Source organism: Eretmochelys imbricata, chromosome 2, assembly GCF_965152235.1.
Source record: "Eretmochelys imbricata isolate rEreImb1 chromosome 2, rEreImb1.hap1, whole genome shotgun sequence".
NCBI lineage: Eukaryota > Metazoa > Chordata > Testudines > Cheloniidae > Eretmochelys > Eretmochelys imbricata.
The window spans coordinates 61,271,858-61,292,592 of record NC_135573.1 but is presented as its reverse complement, the minus strand read 5'-3'; the positions used below and the strand labels follow the sequence as shown (position 1 = coordinate 61,292,592).

Genomic DNA, 20,735 nt, shown 5'->3' with positions numbered 1-20,735 from the left:
CACACAAATAAATCAATAGTGTCAGGTTCTTGACATGAAAATAAGAGGCCTCTAACACACATGCTCATGATATTTCCCAAATCTCTCAACTTGAATGGGTTCTTCCCTAACCTACTGAAGATCACTCATCTGGAGCGTATATGGACCCAGAGACATTACGCTCATTTCTGGATGACAGGATTGTTCCAGAGGTAAGCCTGATGAAATACGGAGCTATGCAGTTCAAGAAACAGTTCATATGTTTGAGTTCTTTCTTCCCTGTTTCTGTACCTCTCATCTAGTTTTAAGAATATTTCCATAACAGACTATTAACTCTGAATAGGTAGTCCTGCGGTTTGAAAGGCCATGGATAGGATCTGAGAGATTAACAGTATTTATACTCTACTATAAAACTTGATTTTGTATTACTATCACTTACAGAACTTAAAAATACATGCACTCCTGTTTCTCCAGTGAACTGATGATACAAAAGTTACAGCTTCAACTTCCCTCGCTCGCACAAAGGAGTAAGTTCCTTCACTGTGTATTACTAGTTACATAACCATAGCAATTTAAAATATTCATACCACTTCAAAGCGTTATTTGTAATTTAATGTTAATACTTATCCCATTTGCCTACCTTCTTAGACACTAATACTGGAAAAATAATTCATGGTAATGCAGCAACATTCAAATACAAAAGTTGTGTCTCCTCTCACTTTCTTTTCATGTTTCCTTAGTTGGCAATAGTGACTTCTGGGTCAGGCGTTTCCTGTCAGTTAATCACCAGTTGGTGTTTGGCTTTAACGCAGGCCCTCAATTCCAGGTGGTTATTAATGAAGAAGGAACAATAATAACAGGAACTGTGGAAATGGCAGAAATGCTAAATGACTTTTTTGTTTCAGTTTTCACCAAAAAGGTTAGTAGTGATTGGACGTCTAACATAGAGAATGCCGGTGAAGATGAGATAGGATCAGAGGTTAAAATAAAGAAAGAACAACTTAAAAATTACTTAGACAAGTTAGATGTCTTCAAGTCACTAGGGCCTGATGAAATACATCCTAGAATACTCAAGGAGCTGACTGAGGAGATATCTGAGCCATTAGCGATTATCTTTGAAAAGTCATGGAAGACCAGAAAGATTCCAGAGGATTAGAAAAGGGTAAATTCAGTGCCAATCTATAAAAAGGGGAATAAGGACAACCCAGGGAATTACAGACAAGTCATCTTAACTTCAGTACCCAGAAAGATAATGGAACTAATAATTAAGCAATCAATTTGCAAACACCTAGAAGATAATAAGTAACAGTCAGCATGGATTTGTCAAGAACAAATAGTGTCAAACCAACCTAACAGCTTTCTTTGATAGGGTAACAAGCCTTGTGGATAGGAGCAAAGTGGTAGATACGGTATATCTTGACTTTAGAAAGCCTTTTAATATGGTCTCACATGACCTTCTCATAAACGAGCTATGGAAATACAATCTAGATGGAGCTACTCAAAGGTGGGTGCCAGAGCTTAATTTGTGCCAAGGCTTGCCAGGACTGAGCCTCAGCAGCTCTAGGCTTGGTAGTTCATAGCCCCAGCACCAATGGGCTTGGCGCGTGAGTTATGAATGTAAAACAACTGCTTGAGTCCCGGCACTTCTTTCATTACAAATTAAGCGTTGGTGGGTACATAACTGGTTGGAAAACCATTCCCAGAGAGTAGTTATCAGTGGTTCACAGACAAGCTGGAAGGGCATATCAAGTGGGGTCTCACAGGGATCAGTTCTGGGTCCGGTTCTGTTCAATATCTTCATCAATGATTTAGATAATGTCAGAGAGTACACTTAAAGTTTGCAGAAGATACCAAGATTGGAGGGGTTGCAAGTGCTTTGGGGAATAGGATTAAAATTCAAAATGATCTGGACAAACTGGAAAATGATCTGAAGTAAACAGGATGAAATTCAATAAGGACAAATGCAAAACACTCCACTCAGGAAGGAACCATCAGCTGCATAAATACAAAATGGGAAATGACTACCAATGTGGTATATGCCATCATGTGCCAGCAATGCCCCTCTGCCAGATACATTGGCCAAACTGGACAGTCTCTATACAAAAGAATAAATGGACAGAAATCTGACATCAAGAATTATAACATTCAAAAACCAGTAGGCGAACACTTCAATCTCCCTGGACACTCAATAACAGACTTAAAAGTGGTAATTCTTCACCAAAAAAAACTTCAAAAACAGACTCCAACGAGAAACTTCAGAACTAGAATTAATTTGCAATCTGGACACCATCTAATTAGGCCTGAATAAAGACTGGGAGTGGATGGGTCACTACAAACACTAATTTTCCCCCTGCTGATACTCACACCTTATTGTCAACTGTTTGATATGGGCCACCTTGATTACATTGAACTCATTAGCACTACAAAAGTGATTTTTCCTCCCTTCTTGTCAACTGTTGAGAATAGCCCACTTCCACCTTAATTGAACTGGCTCGTTAGCACTGACTCCCCACTTGGTAAGGCAACTCCCATCTTTACATATGCTGTGTTTATTTATACCTTTCTACTGTATTTTCCACTCCATGCATCTGATGAAGTGGGTTTTAACCCATGAAATCTTATGCTCAAGTGAATTTGTTAGTCTCTAAGGTGTCACAAAGACTCCTCGTTGTTTTTGCTGATACAGACTAACACTGCTACCACCCTGAAACCTGCATAGGATGGAGTACTGCAGAAAGGGATCTGGGGTCATAGTGGATCATAATCTAAATATGAGTCAATAGTGTAACACTGTCCCAAAAAAAGCAAATATCATTCTGGGATGTACTAGCATGAATGTTGTAAACAAGACAAGAAGCAATTCTTCTCCTCTATGCTGCACTGATTAGGCCTCAGCTGGAGTATTGTGTCCAGTTCTGGGTGCCATATTTCAGGAAAGATGTGGACAAATTGGAGAAAGTCCAGAGAAGAGCAACAAAAATTATTACAGATCTAGAAAATAATGACATATGAGGGAAGATTGAAAAAATTGTGTTTGTTTAGTCTGAAGCAGAGAAGACAGACAGTGAATATGATAACAGTTTTCAAGTACGTAAAAGGTTGTTACAATGAAGAGGGAGAAAAATCGTTCTCCTTAACCTCTGAGGATAGGACAAGAAGCAATGGGCTTAAATTGCAGCAAGGGTGGTATAAGTTGGACATTAGAAAAAGCTTCCTGTCAGGGTGGTTAAAGTGGAATAAATTGCCTAGGGAGATTGTGGAATCTCCTTCATTGGATATTTTTAAGAGCAGGTTAGACAAACACATGTCAGGGATGGTCTAGATAATACTTAGTCCTGCCACGAGCACAGGGGACTGGACTAGACCTCTTGAGGTCACTTGCAGTCCTACGATTCTGTGATTCTATAATTGCCCAGAAATGTCCTCTCCATCAGCCATTGTTAAAACAAATTCACAAGCTACACAAAATATACCATTCTCCACAGCATAGATTAAACATGCAGAAAGATGGAAAACCAGAAAGAGACCAAGAATTAAGTTGAAAATAATGGGCATGAAATATCACTGAAGCATTAATGAACTTTACAGATTTCTGTAGAAGAGTATGGGATGAGTTGTGTGAGTTTATTAATCATAAATCATGCTCATTGTTGCAGGGCTGTCTCAAAGCAAAAACACATTTTTCTATACACTATGATAAACATGTATTTAACATACAACGAAGAGATGATTGATGTGGTACAGCTGTTTCAACCCAGAATCAAGAGTTTAGCGGAAATTAGTAAAACAGAATCTAGAAATAAATCGAGTGGTGAGAAAGCAGAAGAATGAGTGCTAATCGAGATGATGCCACAAGAATTAAGTTGTACTCTGAGTGCAAAGACTTGGGGAAGAAAATACTAATATTTCAGAGAAGGAACTTAAAGAGAATCAGGTACTATTAATAGCATAACTTCTCAAAAGGAAACATTATTTCCCTTGTAGAAAGCTGTTTTCTCAGATTCTAAAATTAGTTTCTGAAGAATATAAATTTGTTCTATCTGCTTGCTTTGGTCTTCAGCATATCAAATTAGTGGAATTTCCAACAATACAAGAACATCCACTTCATATATGGAAACGAATTAACAATATCACCTATGCATTTTAGAGCACGAAGAACAGAACTTTGAAAGCCTTTATATAAGAAAGAAAAAAAAAAATCACTATTTCCTCAGACTGCAGCCTCATGCCATGCAAAGCTGTGAAAACCATGGCATTTAAACCCAGTTATCTTGCATTCAGCAAAGAAGAGCAGCTAACATACAGAAACTATTTTCCTTAATTATGCAGCTCAGGAAGCTTAACTGGAGATACATAGCTAGGGCCCTACCAAAGTCATGGCCATGAAAAACACACCACGGACCATGAAAGCTGGTCTTTTGCGTGCTTTTACTCTATACTATACACATTTCACAGGGGAAACCAATTTTTCTCAAATTGGGGGTCCTGACCCAAAAGGGAGTTGCAAGGTTATTTTAGGGGCATCACAGTATTGCCACCCTTACTTCTGTGCTCCCTTCAGAGCCAGGCACCCAGCTCTGAAGGCAGCGCTCTGCCAGCAGCAGTGCAAAAATAAGGGTGGCAATACCATACCATGCCACCTTTACTTCTGCGCTACAGCCTTCAGAGCTGGGCAGCCGGAGAGTGGTGGCTGCTGACAATGGCCCAGCTCTGCAGGCAGCAGCGCAGAAGTAAGGGTGGCAATACCATACGATGCTATCCTTACTTCTGCACTGCTGCTGCTGGTGCCGGCTCTGCCTTCAGTGCTGGGCTCCCAGCCAACAGCCGCCACTCTCCAGCTGCTAAAGGTAGCAGTACTGCAAGCCCTCCTATAATAACCTGGTCACCCTTCCCCCGCCCACACTCCTCTTTGGGTCAGGACACCTACAATTACAAAACCATGAAATTTCAGATGTAAATAGCTGAAATCATGAAATTTTCGATTTGTAAAACCCCATGACCATGAATTTGACCAAAATAGACCATATATTTGGTAGGGCCCTATACATAGCTGTACAGAGACAATTTTAGAATGAATACTCTGGGTAACTTTCCTTCATGACTGTATAATTTCGCTGGGAACAGCTACCAACATTCATAACCTCAAAATATTTTACACAATTAGCAGGCTTACTGCTACTGGAAAGCATCCCATACATAATTACTTTATTATACCCAGATTAAGTTTTAAAATAAGTATTATTTAGTCATATAGACTATCTTTAGGTTCCTACATTGTGCCCATCACTATGGCATCTGAGCACAGAACTTCTATTAGTAAGAATGTAGGGAAGTTACAGAAAAGGCCAAAAACAGTGTTCCGTTGGCCATCAATGTTGGGGTTTCCTCTTCACTGCTGGTTTCTTCTGCAACCTAAGCAGCAGTATAAAATGCGGCTGCAGACTCTGAAGTGCTAACGTTCCAGTTGAATCAATACTTTGAGGGGGAAGCATGGGTGGTCACAATGGAGGTGTGATTTGGTCCAGATTCTATGGGATTTTCATACTCTTAACACTTAGCCACTTATAGCTGGTTCCCCTTCTAAGATGTAAGAATTTCAGAATCCTGCCAAGTGCCATGCCATTTTAAGGAGAAAGTTTCTTGCAGAAATTCAGAAGGGCTGTTTCCATGACCGAGAAAGACTGATTTCAAGTGACTAAACAAATCTGCTCCACATGACTAACAAAGAACCGGAGCCAGTTTGTAATCCTACAAACAACTGTTGGTAACCCCTTTTGTGAATCACAACCCATATGCTGAGAACCCCTACTCTAAAAAATTACAAAGTAGCATTTGAAGAAACAGAAGCATTTATTCAAGCTACCATGAAAACCAACTACCGGTTGGTTCAGTTTATATGGTTGCAGTTCCTGTGTTAAAGATAGTGAAAGAAAGTTAATATGTACCTGGTGCATATTAATTATGTTTTTAAAACAGAGCAAACAAAAAGACTTGCTAAACCCTGGCTTTTTGGACACATCTAGACATCAGCATCTAGACATGCAAGTTCCAAGCCTAGGCTCTGGAATTTCCATGGTTCAGCAGTCACAGATCTAAATTTTTGATGCGTGAAGTCCTACAGATTTAAATAATTTTAACCTGAATATATTGTTTAAAATGTTGTTTTCTCAAATAGCATGCTTTTTACTTCATTGTCCCCCATTTTGGAACTTTACTAATTTTTTCCATTTAATTTATTCTAAGAAATGAGGGAGCACTAGAAGTTGATATGGCATTACTAAATTGAAAGAAAGTGTTATGGCAGTGCAGTCCAAGATCTTGGCTATATTTAAAAATACAAATTAAGGATGCTCGAGGTGCAAACACCTCAGTATCAATTTTCTCATTTTTCATGATTTGAGAAGATTCATGCCAAGATTTTAATAATTTTAACCTCAAAGTTAGAAACAAACTGTACCCGTAGTTTTCTTCATTATGCTGTAGAACACCCCACCCTGCTGAAACAAGTGAGGAAGCCCCTTTGCATATGACCAAACATCTTCTCCTGTAAGACAAAAAATAGAGTAAAAGTTAGAAGCAAGCAGTCATGTTTAGTGATACAGGGTAAAATTTTCAATAGTCAGTGTTTAATTTATGCCAGGGCTTACCAGGGCTGAGTCCCAACACCTCTAGGCTTGGCCGTTCATAACTCTGGCACCTCTGGGCTCGCTGCATCAGTTATGAATGTAAAAAAATTGCTTGAGCCCTGGCACTTCTTTCATTACAAATTAAGCACTGTCAAGAGTGTCTAAGTGACTTAGGAACTTAAGTCCTATCAATAAGCTTTAGGACTCCAAGTCACTTAGGACGTTTTGAAAAATTTTACCAACAGTCCCGACACAAGTACTTGTCACACTTAAGAACACAAATAGAAAGGAAACATTAACCCTGCTGTCCCAGCCATCTCGTAACTCAGGTGGCATGATTTTATATCTCATTTAAAGGATGCCACCTTTAACAGGCCACCTCTTAGGACTGTAGAGAAGCAACCTAGTCTAACAGGACCATGCAAGGGTCTGGAATCCCAAAAACACTGGCTTCTGGTCCCAGCTCTGCCAATGATTTATGAAGGGAGCCTGGCAAGTCAGTTAATCTCTCTGCTTCTATTTCCCATCTGCAAAATAAGGAAAATGCCAACCACTTACCTGCCTCATAGGAACAAGAAGCAATTTAATTAGCATTGTACTGTGACCAACTAGGTCAACTGACATTATTACTGCCCTATCTATATTTAGTATCAGCCCAAATTCTAGAGTGGAACTTGAACCCAATCTTCTGACCCAGAAACAAACTAACTGGACAACTGATTTTTTTTTGAGAGAGATAATTCACTTTTTTTACTTGGTACTGAACATTCTAAAAAAGTGAAATGGAAAAGTATTCAGAGACTTAAAAAGAAAAAAAGACAGTGTAAGAGCCTTCTTCTGCAGATCTTGCATCATAAACAGCCATGTATTTCTCTGTCTTAAATCTCCATCAAATCCTGTCAGCTGAAGCAATGTCAAATAATAAATAGCACCAAGGAAATAAGTTAACTATATCTGCTATTTGGGGAGACAGTATGCATGAAACATGCCATAAAATATCACCCTTCAATACTTTTTCAGTCAGTAGGAGATACAAGCTAAAATGCAAAGTAAGGTAAACTAGAGAGTCACATACTTCATAGCTTCTTTAGGCTGAGCTCATTGCCCACACCAGGTGCTTCTTGCATTCCTCCACGTCCCGCCTTGTTCACAAGCTTCATGTGTGCTAACCTCCCATCCCCTTAATTTCAGGGACTCCCTGCAATTCCCTCCCAACCTACCCATGCTAAGAGCTCCCTTCTTCACCACATGGCAGGTGTTCTATGGGTCACCCATTATGCCAGGTGGGCATAATGGGTGGACAGGGGCTCCACGCATGTCCCATTCTCCCAGTCCTACTTTCTCCTCCACTCCCATTTTTATTTCTTTTCTTTCTGTTTGGGAGAGAATATCATGTAGAGTGGCAGCATTTTAAAACTACTGGGAAGGGAGGCAGAGTTGAGATGGTGAGGTATTGTTATGCTAGAAGTTGTTAATGGCTGTGATCTATAGACCCTTACAGAGGGGGTTGAAGCTAATGCTCAATGTGTCCACACCCACCCTTTGCTTTTTCTGATTTTCACAAAATACAATTGGAGTCTGACAACTGATGCCTAGACCATTCCCTGAAATTTTGGAATTGATTAGATGTACTGTTCAAAAATTATCATGTTACAAATAGATAGAAATGCCATTGAGTTGAGCCAGAAAGCCTCGGTTCTCTCAGCCAACAAATAGGATGACACATTATTGCTTCTGTTCAAATATTTTCTCTCCTATTTTTTTAAAAAATCCTTTCAATCAGAGAAGCTGCCACTACTCTTTCAGAAGCAATTATATTAGAAGATTTCACAGTTCCTGCAATGCAGCTCCACAAATCTGCCATACTTTTAAAGTGCTAACACAGTATAGCTATATCTAGGCAAGTGTTAGGGCAGCGCAACATAGCACTAGGAGAAAGCTCTCCCAGTGCTATTAAAAAAACCCCACCTCCAAGAGAGGAACAGCTACCAGCGCAGCTCCTTGTGCTGGTGCACTGTCTACACTGGCACTTTGCAGCGCTGAAACTTGCAGCGCTCAGGGGGATGTTTTTCACACCCCTGAGCAAGAAAGTTGTAGCGCTGTAAAGTGCCAGTGTAGACAAGCCCTTAAGTTACCTGAACAAAAATGTTAGCAGCCAGTAGAAAAACGATCTGATATTTACAACTCACAGCTTTGCCATGATCATGAACTATGACACTGTAAGCTCTTTGGGGTAGAGAGTGTCTTTCTGTTCTGTTTGTACAACGCCTAGCACATTGGGGTTCTGGTCCATGACAGACTCCTAGGTGCTATGATAATACAAATAAATAATAATGCTATTCTAAAGACAACAATCCAAGATAATATTCCAAATTTTAATCAATAAGGTTGCAGAATGTATATGAACTAAAATAGACTGTGACCAGATAAAATGGCTTTAATGCCATACTTCCATATCCATCAGCTTTTATGTTAGTTTGAAATCAAACAGTTTAACACTTCAGCAAATTCCATTGCACTTCTTAAACAAACTCACTTAAAAAAAAGTGTATTTTCTGTACTCTTTGTAGTCAAAGGCTGAACTGTGTTTTTTGCGCAAATGTTCCAGAGGTCATCCTCTGGCTGAGACCAGAACTGGCAAACTTCATCCTGGCAGGTGAAAGTTATATGCAACTCATACATGCCCTTTACAATGAAAAATATTTATGCAACCTTAACTATATGTCTGCTATATTGCAGCTATAAAAAGCTCCCCCTACTTAAAAAAAAAAAAAGAGGTAAGAGGAAGTTTGAGAAGGGCTGGTAGTTGATGAGGTTTTCAAATCAAGACGAGTGTTTCTTGATTCTAAATACCTGTTCAAAACTATCAGATATCTAGTATCCCAAGTGAAGCACTGATGGAGACTGTCAATGGGGGCCCAATGTCTCTTTGGCTGGTTTTTACTAATCATAAAGAACATGGAACCATCTCATCGATCAGGGGCAGGCAAACTTTTTGGCCTGAGGGTTTCCGAAATTGTATGGAGGGCTGGTTAGGGGAGGCTTTGCCTCCCCAAACAGCCTGGCGTGACCCAGCCCCCGCTGCTTCTCGCCCCCTGACGCCGACGCCCCCTCTCCCTCCCCCCCCCCGGACTCCTGCCCCATCCACCCCTCCCTGTCCCGACCTCCCCTGGACCCTCCGCCCCGACTGCCCCCCCCGCCGCCCTATCCAACCCGTCCTCTGGATGTGGCCTGCGGGCCGTAGTTTGCCCACCTCTGTCATAGATGGTTGCTCATCTCTCTAAGTGCACCCCAAACCTTGGATAGGTTAAAAAAATACTGTAAATATTCTTGTTTTATATATACTCATTTTCATTTAGGCTAGGATTTTTAAAGGAAAATAAGGGAGTTAGGAACCCAAATCGCATCGAAAGGATTTGAATTTATTTCCCATTGGTGCTTTTGAATATCACCAAACATTAAGCTACAGACTTGTGCTTTATCTAATGCACTATTATAAAGAAAAGCAAAATTAAATTCATATAGTTGCTCTTCACTGTATAAAAAGGCATATTATGATGACATTTAAATGTTCCCTTTACTGTGTTACTAACATTAACATATAATTAAAAAAGAACATTTTAAATGTACTTTTCACCCTTAAGATATGTTGCATTTATTTTTTGAATATTAACCTTGGTCAGTAAAAAACTCCTAATAGTTTCACTTTGTTTCTCATCAGTTTTGCTTCCCAGTTGCTACACACTACAGCATTCTTGCTGAGTTCACAACACTGCCAGGAAATAAAACTTCTGTTTCCATTTAATTAAGATGTGGTCCTAACAATTCTGCTCATGTTAAATTTAACCACCTTTTTATTTCTTTTTTTAACTATCTAGATTGTGTATGAAGAGAGTCTAATTGCAAGGAGTATGAATAATGCCTCTGAATCATAGCACATTTAGTGCATCGTGCAGTTATTGATTAATTACAGCAAGGCAGAGCTTCAAAAATTAACAACAGTATCAATTAATCTAGGGACCAAGGCTACTAATCATGATGAAAAATTGCCTCCTGAAATTTAAAATGACTAACATTTGTGCACTGTTCATTCTGTATTGTATTTAGGTTTGGCAGAATTCAATTTTTTATTTTAAATAATTTTGACAGATAAACATCTGCTGCTGCCCCATGTCAGATGACTTGGGCTCACAGGGGTCAGGTTAAGGGGATGTTTAATTGTGGTGCAGACATACAGGCTCACGGTGGAGCCCAGGCTCTAGGACCCTCTGAGGAGGTGGGACACAGAGCTTGGGCTCTAGTTGAGCCCAAACAGCTACACCACAATTAAACAGCCCCTTAGCCCTAGCCCTGTGAGGCTGAGTCAGCTGACAAGGGCCAACTACGGATGTTAAATTGAAGTGTAGACATACCCTTTATGGATCCAGAGCACCCCTCTGCTGCTCAGAGCTTTCCCAAGCAGCAGCAAGCTGAAATCATGGTTGCCCACAGGGTTCTGAGTAACTAATACATTGATAACTAATGAAATATAATTTTGACTCTGCTGCAGCTTGGGAACACTATGACCAGCAGCAATGCAGGCATTATAGCTGTGTAAGGCTTAAGACAGACAGTACTGTATCATTTTATACTCTGTTCATATTTGGAAGGTTCTATTCTTTCCACAGTCTCTTAAGAACTTGAAACTTTTTAAACTAAAAGCTTTGATTTTGCAGAATTAAATGGCATTCAGCCAGGAAAGATTCCTGTTTGCCCCATGCAAATGGATTTTTGAAGCACTGCAGCAAAGGAGCTGCTTAGTTTATATGCTCTTTTATGTAACATTAACAAGGACTATATATCAGGGAAGCACAAGGATGGAGAAGAGAGCTCACACCATAGTAGTGTCAGCCATAGGAAGAAACATATGAAAGGATTGTGATGTTTTAATGAACAGATCTCAGATGGGAGGAAGAAAATGTATCATCACATCTGGACATAGACTCATTTTAGTGGCACTGTAATGCTATTTGCAATTCAAGTATTAGCAAGTTACCTTTGGGGTCTATACATTTGTCCTGTGTTGCTGGGTTAGGTTCTTTTCAATGCTCAGAAGATGGGTTTAATAAAACAGCATATTAATCTGGCAGATCACACAATAGGATTTAGAAACTCCCTCAGGACTCCACATATCAGAGATGATACTCGTAGTAATATGTTGGAGTATGCTGATTACACAGTGGTTATGGATTCCTTAAGAATAGACTTCTGCACTTCAACTTCAGATATGGCTGCAAGAATGACAGCATTGTATTCTCAGGAAGTATATGCACCTGCTTTCTTTCAACAACAGAAATGAGGCAGCCTAACCTATATTTATTTTTTTTTATATATATATATATATATATTTTTTTTTCAATGACACCCCAACAGTCAGTTCATGCACTGGGAGGAGAGGACACAAAACAAAAATCAGCTACTTGAGCTTTCAGTTTAGGCCTGTCTACACAAAGAAGTTGCCTCACTTTAACTAAAATCAGTTTTAAAATCAGTTTAGTTAAACTAGTACAAGCCCCTATATTGACACACTTAGTAGTTTAAACCTGGTTATATCCGCTTATCCAACACCTGCTAATTTACCAGCACAAGCCAAACCCATCTAAATAGGTTTAAACCTGACTTGTGAGAGAACACAAAGGGTTTTGCAATGGTTAAACTAAATTGGTTTAAAAAGATACCTTTGGTTAAACCGCAACTCTTGTGTTTAGAGTAGGTCTTTGGGAACAGAAAGTAGTTCCTGTGTGTGGTGTGGGCTTCTAAATTTCAAGCCAGGCAAAAACGGGGGAGAAAGCCAGGGCCAATTTTTCACAGATCAGATATAAAGCATAAAGCAAAAGTCCAAAAAAATAATAATGCAAAGTGTCCAGTTTAAAGTTCTGTAAAAAACATCACAATTTAGAAGTTAGTTGAACACAGCATAAGCATAAATGCTCCAGAGATCGCTGGTCAAGATCTTTAATTAACTTGTTGATCTAGAAATACTTGCACCAAAAAGAGAGCTTTCAGTCACTCAGATAGGCTGAACTGGTGCTCCTTCCATTAAAAAGCCTGGACATGGTTTCCCCCAGTGTTGAAGAAAAGTTTTCCAGCATCCAGAAAGACCAACAACAGATTTTCCAAAATGGATTTTCCTTGTAAGCATGAAAATGTAAAACATAATTTTCAGGCATGTCTTTTCTCTCTCTACCTCGTCTAATCCAAGTCCATCGGATTTTATTGGCAAGAGCAAATATTATGCTATCCTCTCTCACTCTGTAATAAGAGAAGCACAGACTCTTGAGACTTTGTAATACTGTAGCTAGGTGGCAACTATCATTTATATAGCATGATGGCTGAAAGCATCACATCTGAAATGCTCACAGTCCCCTGCATCCCAAGAATACTACACACTTTTCCTGTGAGAAATTAAAAGAATTGTTTTCATAACATTGTTTGAAGTCTTAGCTGCCTGATCAATTAATGAATGGAACTAATAATAGAGCTGTAATAGAGTAGCAAGCAGTCAGTTGTCAGCACAAATTCTCTCCAGAAGTCATTAGAATAAAGTATGGTTTTGATCAGAAGAGTAACTATGTAAAAATAGCATCTTACTCAATGACTTTGTTCTGTGTAATCGGTCATAGCTGTTTACTTTTTAGAGAAAAAAATGTGTCTGCTACCATTTATTCTATTAACACTGAAAAGAGAATACAGCCATAAGAGAGTGAGCTGGATTCTTTTTCTAGCTTGTTCATCAATAAAACTGTTAACAAAGCTCCAAATGCAGAATCTTGAACTAGTGATGTAGTCTCTGATCCCAGGCTGAGCTTGCAGTGTTCACAATTTAACACTATTTACTTGTAAACAAAGCAGGTTTGATACAGAAATCATTGGAACAAATGTGAAATGCCAGAGTGCTTTTTTGAGTGTCAGTTATCACTGCATTTTCAAGAGTATTTTCTGGGGATCTTGTTATACATTCTGAGTGGGTATTTTAGGGCTCCATCTTAAAGGAAAGGAGTTTTTAATCAGACTATTCCAAAATGGGCCCTTGAGACACATAGGACAACCTAATGTCTCAGCTAGTGGTTCAAAATGCTATCATACAGGAGATCTGGGTGTAGTCAGACTCATAAGAAATGAAAATAATAAGGTGTAGGCCTCTGTCACTGCACTCTCCGATTATGAAATTGTTTTGTTTTTAAATATCACGTTTTACTTTCTATTAGCCAAACTAATTCCCTAAAGCAAAGGAGAAGGCCCATTCCAAACAAACACTCGAAATATTACTATTCTGTGTGCTTGTCCAGCTAATGTACTACAGTGAACATTGTACTTCCTGGAAATAAGTAAGAGGAATTGTTGCACTGAGTTATGCAAAGCCATTTCAGCTTAGCACACTGCTACATTAGTGGGACAAAAACAGAGCAGAGAATGGGAAAGAGGAGGCAGAACAGAAGAGAAAAACAGAAATAAATAGAAGAAAGGAAAAATAAAAACTAACAGTACTAGAAACAGTCTTTCTTGTCAGCCACTAGAAGAGTAAGTTTAGACATCAGGAAGGGAGAGTAACATTGAAAAACACTTGAGTCATCTGAGCCCACTTAGGAAAAATGAAAATAAGATGACAAGAAAAAGGAAGCAGAGAAGAGTCCCTTCTTCTGGCATTATGACTACCTCAGATTCACATTTTTCAACTGTTTTCAAGTGAAGCTTCTCCAACTTACTGGTTAATTTGGGACTCAAATATATTCAGCTTCTTTCTTTGCTATCTATTGCTTCTCCTCTGCTTACATTAAGCCAATTACAATACTAAACTACTGTTCCTCACTATGTTTCAGTCTACATATAAAGTTGCACCAACTTAGTCTAAGGTGCAATGTTGCATTGACTTAACTGACCAGCGCAACCTTTTGTATGGCAAGCTGTAAGGCTTTATCTCTGTACAAAATTAAGAGTTTAGGTAGCATCCAAACTTCCAATTAAACAAAAGCTCACTATTTTCTTCTCATCCCATTAGCCTACATCCATCCTTGCATCCTCTGAAGTCTGGGTGGGGGTGGGAAGAGTAACTTATGTATACACCACATCTTACCTTCAGAAGGGATTGGGGGAAAAAAACAGAATGAGCTCAGAGAGGGCTCCACAAAGACACAGAGTAGAAGGTATTTTCTGTATTGTGTTAAAAAAAAAAAATATGAACTATAGATACCTCACAAGGCAAATTAAATACAAATTAAAGTTAGTCTTACCCATTAATGTTGCTAGAAGACACAATGAGTACATTTCTTTATCAACTTGCTCTTGCAACTCCTTGGAAGATATTTTACTGGTTACTGCAACATCTTCACGTTTCACAGCATGGGTTGAGGGTGCTGAAGTAGACTGACTGCCTTCTTCCTTACCTTTGAAGATCTCTATAGTTATTTTATCACCATGCTGCAAGGGAACTGGCTCGTTTTCCATTCCTTCCTTGGGTGGCAGAAGCTCTTTGGGAGGAAAGCCATAGCGAATACATTGCAAGTATGGAGGAATATTAAATTCTCTGGCTATACTTTCCTGCAGCTCCACGAATGTGGTTGTGGACTTCAATGTAAGCATAGACTGTCGCCCATCATTTGTTGTTATTCGGATCTTCTTTTCTTTTGTGGAAGTTGGGGAATAAGGGCTCTTTGTAGGCGTAGCAGGAGCAGATGATGGCCCATCACGAACAGTGCCAGGGGAAGTAGTCCTAGGTTGCCCTTTTTGTTCTTGTTTTAATTTTTCAGTTTTCCGTTTCTGCATTACAGAAGCCTGGTCTGCAATGTTCTGTTGAATAGTTCTTTCAGTTTTACTCATATTTAACTCTTCCTTGTGCAAAGTTTTCATTTTCTGTCCAGTGAGAATAATTTTGGTTGGAAGTTGCGAATCTAAGTCTTGTCCTTGTAGATCATCAGCTCTTTGCGCATGAGCGCTATCAATATTTACAGGAGTATAATCATCAGGGTTCTTTTTGGCAGTCTGATGTAATATTGTATTAACAACTTTCTGAACAAGAATCTCACTACCAAATTCACCAGGAAAATGTTTGGTAACAAGTTTCATTGCAACATCATACACGTTACTGTTAAGAGTTGTATCACTTTCATACTGGAACCAATATACAGTCTCTCTCACCACTCTTCCACCCCATTCTAAAGTAATAGGAAAGGCTTCAGGGAGATTGTCATATTCTTTACCATCCCAATAGTGTTTGAATCCACAGCCACATTTGCCACCAGTGGATCTAGCATTAGTTCTGTCCCCATCCAGATACACAACAGATCCATCTCCCCTGACACGACGCACCAAGGTACCATGACACCAGTTACAAGCAGTCAAACTACTCAGACTGTAGTCTGGTACCAGGACATCCTTCACAGAATTATAAGAGCACACCAAACTGTTCAGAGGGAAGCTGTAATTTTTGTCAGGCCTCAGCTGGCCATGGGTACTTTTGGCCAGGTTGTACAGTTTCCCTCCTGGAGCCAACCACTCTGGAGGAACATGAAGCTCTGAAAGGGCACCACAGATTAGACACTTGTGAAGGCGGTTGTCCATCACTGCTTTTTTGGCAGCTGCAGTAACGTCTTCAGGCTGAACTCCTATTACACCAGTCCTTCTGTAAAAATACTGATGTACATCAGCTACTAAACTGGGATGAATACCATGCTTATTCATGAAAACTTCTTCCATTGCAGCAACCAGCCTCAGTAAGTATTTGTCTTGCAAACTTCTATCTCCTCCAATCACACAACCATCCTCCTCCAGTTTGATGTACTTTTTGATGAGATCCTGAGGAACTCCCCAAGCTTTAGGAAGTAATTTCATAGGCAGTTTAGGTAAAGCAGCACCTTTTATTCCAACCAGAGGAATATAATGGTTACGTCCAGAGCTACTCCATGCAATACAGATAGGTTTGTTCAACATGCCATCTTTTCCCATGCATTTCTCTACCGGTACCAGCCCAGGGAGGAAAGTGGCTGAGTAATCTCCAGAACTACGCATTCCACTCAAGGAATCCAGCAGGATGATGGGCCGGTGAAGCACATTAGCCAAACCAAAGATGTGAATGTTTCGCAGACCCAATGGCACACCTTCTGGAGGGACAAACAAAGGGTCACACTCATTGATTATGTCCTCCCACTCTACCGCGTCAATGAAGTCGTGGAAGAGAGCCTTGTAGCGGCTCAGGTTCTCCTTGAAGTGCTTCTTCAGGTTCTCCCGGAGCGCATGCCAGAACAGCTCCCTGCCCACCAGTGCCCGTGAGACAGCATGGACCAGGCAGTGGCCATCACCATCCACATGAACAGGGATCAAGCAGTCCTGGCTGTTGTTGGCTTTCTTGATGTCCTCCAGGGTGTCATGCAGGTAGAGGAGGCTGCCAGAGCGGTCCTTGCCATAGCCCATAGTGTCGACATGCTCAGGCTCGATGAGAAAGGCACGGTCGCCCAAGAGGGCACAGTCAAAGACATCCCCCTGGTTCATCTCGGTGAGAAGCTTGGCCTTGCCCGTTTGCTTGTCCATGCCATAGCGAGCCAGGATGGGGGAGAGCAGCTTGCAGTGATAGTTGGACAGGCCCATAACTTTGACCAGCTCCGTGTTCTTCCTGGGGGGGCCCCCGCCGCTCACCCCCAGCAGCGCGTTCCGCAGCAGGTTGTGCAGCACCAGGTCCGGATCCGTCACCTCCTCCACCCCCAGCAGCTGCCGCTGCTCGTGGCGCTGCCCGCAGTCCGTGCACTCGATGCTGCCGCTGCTCAGCGGCCCGTGGGCCGGGAAGAACAGGCGCGCCTGGCAGCTGGGGTCCGGACAGGTTCCGGAGAAGATGCGCCGGTCCCGCTTTTTCGAGACAGGCTGCTGCTGCTGCTGCTGAGGAGGCGGAGGAGGCAGCGGCGGCGGCGGCGGTTGAGACATCGCTCCGCAGTGAGCAGTCTCCCCCCTAGGTTCTCTCCCCTCACAAGCTCATCCCCTCGCCTCGGGTAACGGCCGGAGCCCGACAGATTCCGCCCTTTCCCCCAACCGCGGCGCAGCGAGCCCCCCACGGAACGCGGAAGCAAGCCACCGGCACCAGCGCTTACTGCTTCTTCACTGCCCCGGCCGTTGCCCGCAATGCAACGGCCTTCCACGCAGACGGCGCAGGCGCGACGTCGCTCAGCCAGCCGGAAATTGTAGTCTTCTCTGTGGAGAGGGGCCAGGGTTTGGGGAATAGGAGATTGGGTAGTTCCAGAACTACAAGTACCGTCATGCAATGCGTTGGGAAAGGGACGGGAGGGAGGAGAGGTAGGCAAGATTAGCTCCCAATGGTTTCTGGGAGATGTAGTCTTTTGTATTGGTCACCGGGTCGGCCAGAGAGGAAGCTTGTGGAAGAGGACACAATTCCTAGAATGCTTTGCGGCTTCCTGTTTGCTTCCCGTTTTCGCTCAGCTGGGGCAGGTTGGCTGCTGCACTGACGGAGGCACACGCCCGTCGGCCAGTGTGACTCAGAGCCTGCTCTTAGCCAGCCCAGCTCAGGCGGTGGGGACTGGGGCTCCAGTGAGCAGTTCCTTGTCGCTGACAGGCAGGGGCGCCCGGCTCTCCCCTTGCCTGCCGCTGACTGCGGCTGAGGAGCCCTAGCCAGCTGGGCCATGAGAAGAGGAAGGCACTGTAGGGCCGGTGTTATAAAGCCTGGTGCAATAATCGTACAGGTGGAGCAGGGGAGAAGACACTAAAGAGGAGCTGCACTTTGCAAGGGTACTGAATCTTCAGTATTTGTCCTTCTCCATGCCCCAGCAAGCCCCTGGGCATCATGGGGACTCCATGCAATGCTTCGGTGAGGGACAAGGCAAGGAGGGGAACAGGTTGGGGTAGAGGGACAGGGAACTAGACTGAGAAATGGCCAAGAATTTGCCAGGATCTGTACGTGGCATACCACAATCTAGACATGATGCAACAGATGGCAGCTGAACTGGTTTGGCAGATGAGAATCACTGCAGGCTTATAGCTGAGGCAGAGTTTTCTGTATGCTAGTAAAAGCTACAGTCAGTATTTTAAAAGGATAAATGTGGCCTCACAGGCAGGACTTATATTAAAGGGGGAATAGATGGCCATACTCTTCTAAACTCTGCCCCTACACTCCAGTCCCATGAGTCACCAAAATGAGACACTGCTCACAATAGATTGTGTGGATATTCAAAATACAATTGTGCATGGTTTCTGAGATCCACTGAGCTCCTGGAGCTTGGCTCCCCTTCAAGTATAATCAAGTGTCATGTTAGGCTCCTTGGGCTTTGCTCCTTCTCCATTGGAGGGTGGGGGATTAACAAAGAAAAGGTGGCATCTCCCATTTGCCACTTATTTGTGGCACCAAAATGAGATATCACAGTAAATTGTGCAGATCTGTGATTGTCTCTCTGTGTTCTTACCTGAGAAATGAAATAATTAACAGTGTGGACATTTAAATTATCATCACTGGACACCTGAAATAACATCACTGAGATGAAAGGGCAGTTCACATGTTTCTGAGCTATTGTTATTGGCTCTTCAGATTCATGTGGACATCTCTGCAAGAGTTACCATTGCTTCACTTTTTTAAGTTTTCTTCACAAACAGTTAAAGACTTACTTTTTTGAAAACATGAAAGCTGAGATTTTGGTGAACAAGATAATGTTCCAGTGAGGTGCTAGTATATAGTACTGCTGCCAGGGATAGCATGGTATTTACCTGACGTAGTTTTTACCAGGTAAAATTATGGTTTTTACAGCCCTGGGAAAAACTAGTTAATTCTAGTTTAAGGCATTTTCTATTTTAAAAACTGTTTCATTAATACACACCACATTACACTTAGTTTTAATTACATAGTCAAATTGTAGTTGCATAAGACAATAGATTCTTAGAGCTCTCTTCTTGCCTGCCTCTGTCTGCGGCTGATGAGCCCCAGCCAGCTGGGCCATTAGAAGAGGAAGGCACTGTAGGGCCGGTGTTATAAAGCCTGGTGCAATAATCATACAGGTGAAGCAGGGGAGAAGACACTAAAGAGGAGCTGCACTTTGTAAGGGTACTGAATCTTCAGTATTTGTCCTTTTCCATGCTTTATTAATTTAGGGGGTGGTACAAATAAAAAGTAGGTTAATTTAGGATTGTACAAATAAAAAGTAAAATTGGCTTGGGCATAATAGTAATATATGTAATTATAATACTGAATATTGGAATGTCTATACATTTTGGTTTCGTATTTTCTCAAGGAAGTTACCCATGTCATGACTCATATTTCAGTTTTCAATATTATATAAACAGAAGTAAAAAACATTTGATTTATGAAAATGATAATAATGAAGCATTGTAGACCTGAAGCATTAAGCAATCAGAAGCATGCAGAGTTTCAGACTACTCGTTAGTCCAGGTCCATTTGGCCATGCAGCAGTCTGTAGCAGAAAACCAACTTTGATGTAGTGGACAGACCCAGCCTATTCCTCAATTTTGAATGGAAAGTATCCAAAATTGGAAAAGGTTTGTTCTATACTTGCTGGACACTGATGCAATTATTTTTCTGAGTTTAAACTAGGTTTAAGCCAGTATTTATCAGTGCCCTGTCCTAAACTAGTTTTTCCCAGGAAATTGCCAACCCTGACTGCTGCATACCAGCCCAACCCAAGTTCTACTCATGAGGGACCAAAAGTGTCCACCTCTCCCGTTGTTCTGCACCTGCCCACAGTATTGACTCCACCATTCTCTCTTTTCCTGGACTCCCCGGCAGAATAGCTGGTGTCAGTCCCTCCCTGGTCTACTTGACTCGTTTCCTTCTAACTCACCCAGTTTGGTATTGTGACAGATATTGCAACCCCATGCAGTACCTCTGGGGATCAGTGTATTAAACTTATGAATGTTTTCTGTATGATGGTGTCCTACTCCATTGGGGAGGGTTATCACAGCTCCTCCACGAACTAAAACAATTCCAGAGAAGCAGCACAGGTCTGCCTGTGTGTATGTATCATTGCAGGGCCGAATCCTGCAGCCCTAACTCGTGGGCACCTATTCACTAGGTACTGGACTGAAACAAATTCATTCATTTTTCATAGGCCACTATATAGTGATTGCTATAGCCCTGGACTGGATTTG

General features: G+C 41.5%; 1 protein-coding gene across 3 annotated transcripts in view; it reads right to left on the bottom strand.

Annotated features, from left to right (window-relative positions):
* VCPIP1 (valosin containing protein interacting protein 1) overlaps positions 1 to 17,722 on the bottom strand; it is a 40,041-nt gene extending 22,319 nt beyond the window's left edge. For all 3 annotated transcript variants that reach the window (XR_013345133.1, XM_077810191.1, XM_077810190.1), the window contains exons 1-2: positions 14,876 to 17,722; positions 6,437 to 6,523 (exon numbers count right to left, since the gene is read on the bottom strand). Coding sequence is in view for 2 of the 3 variants with exons in the window: in XM_077810191.1 (XP_077666317.1) it covers positions 6,437 to 6,523; positions 14,876 to 17,555 (2,767 nt within the window). In the remaining variant the exon portion in view is untranslated. The remainder of the gene's footprint in view (positions 1 to 6,436; positions 6,524 to 14,875) is intronic.
* Positions 17,723 to 20,735: the final 3,013 nt, after the last annotated feature.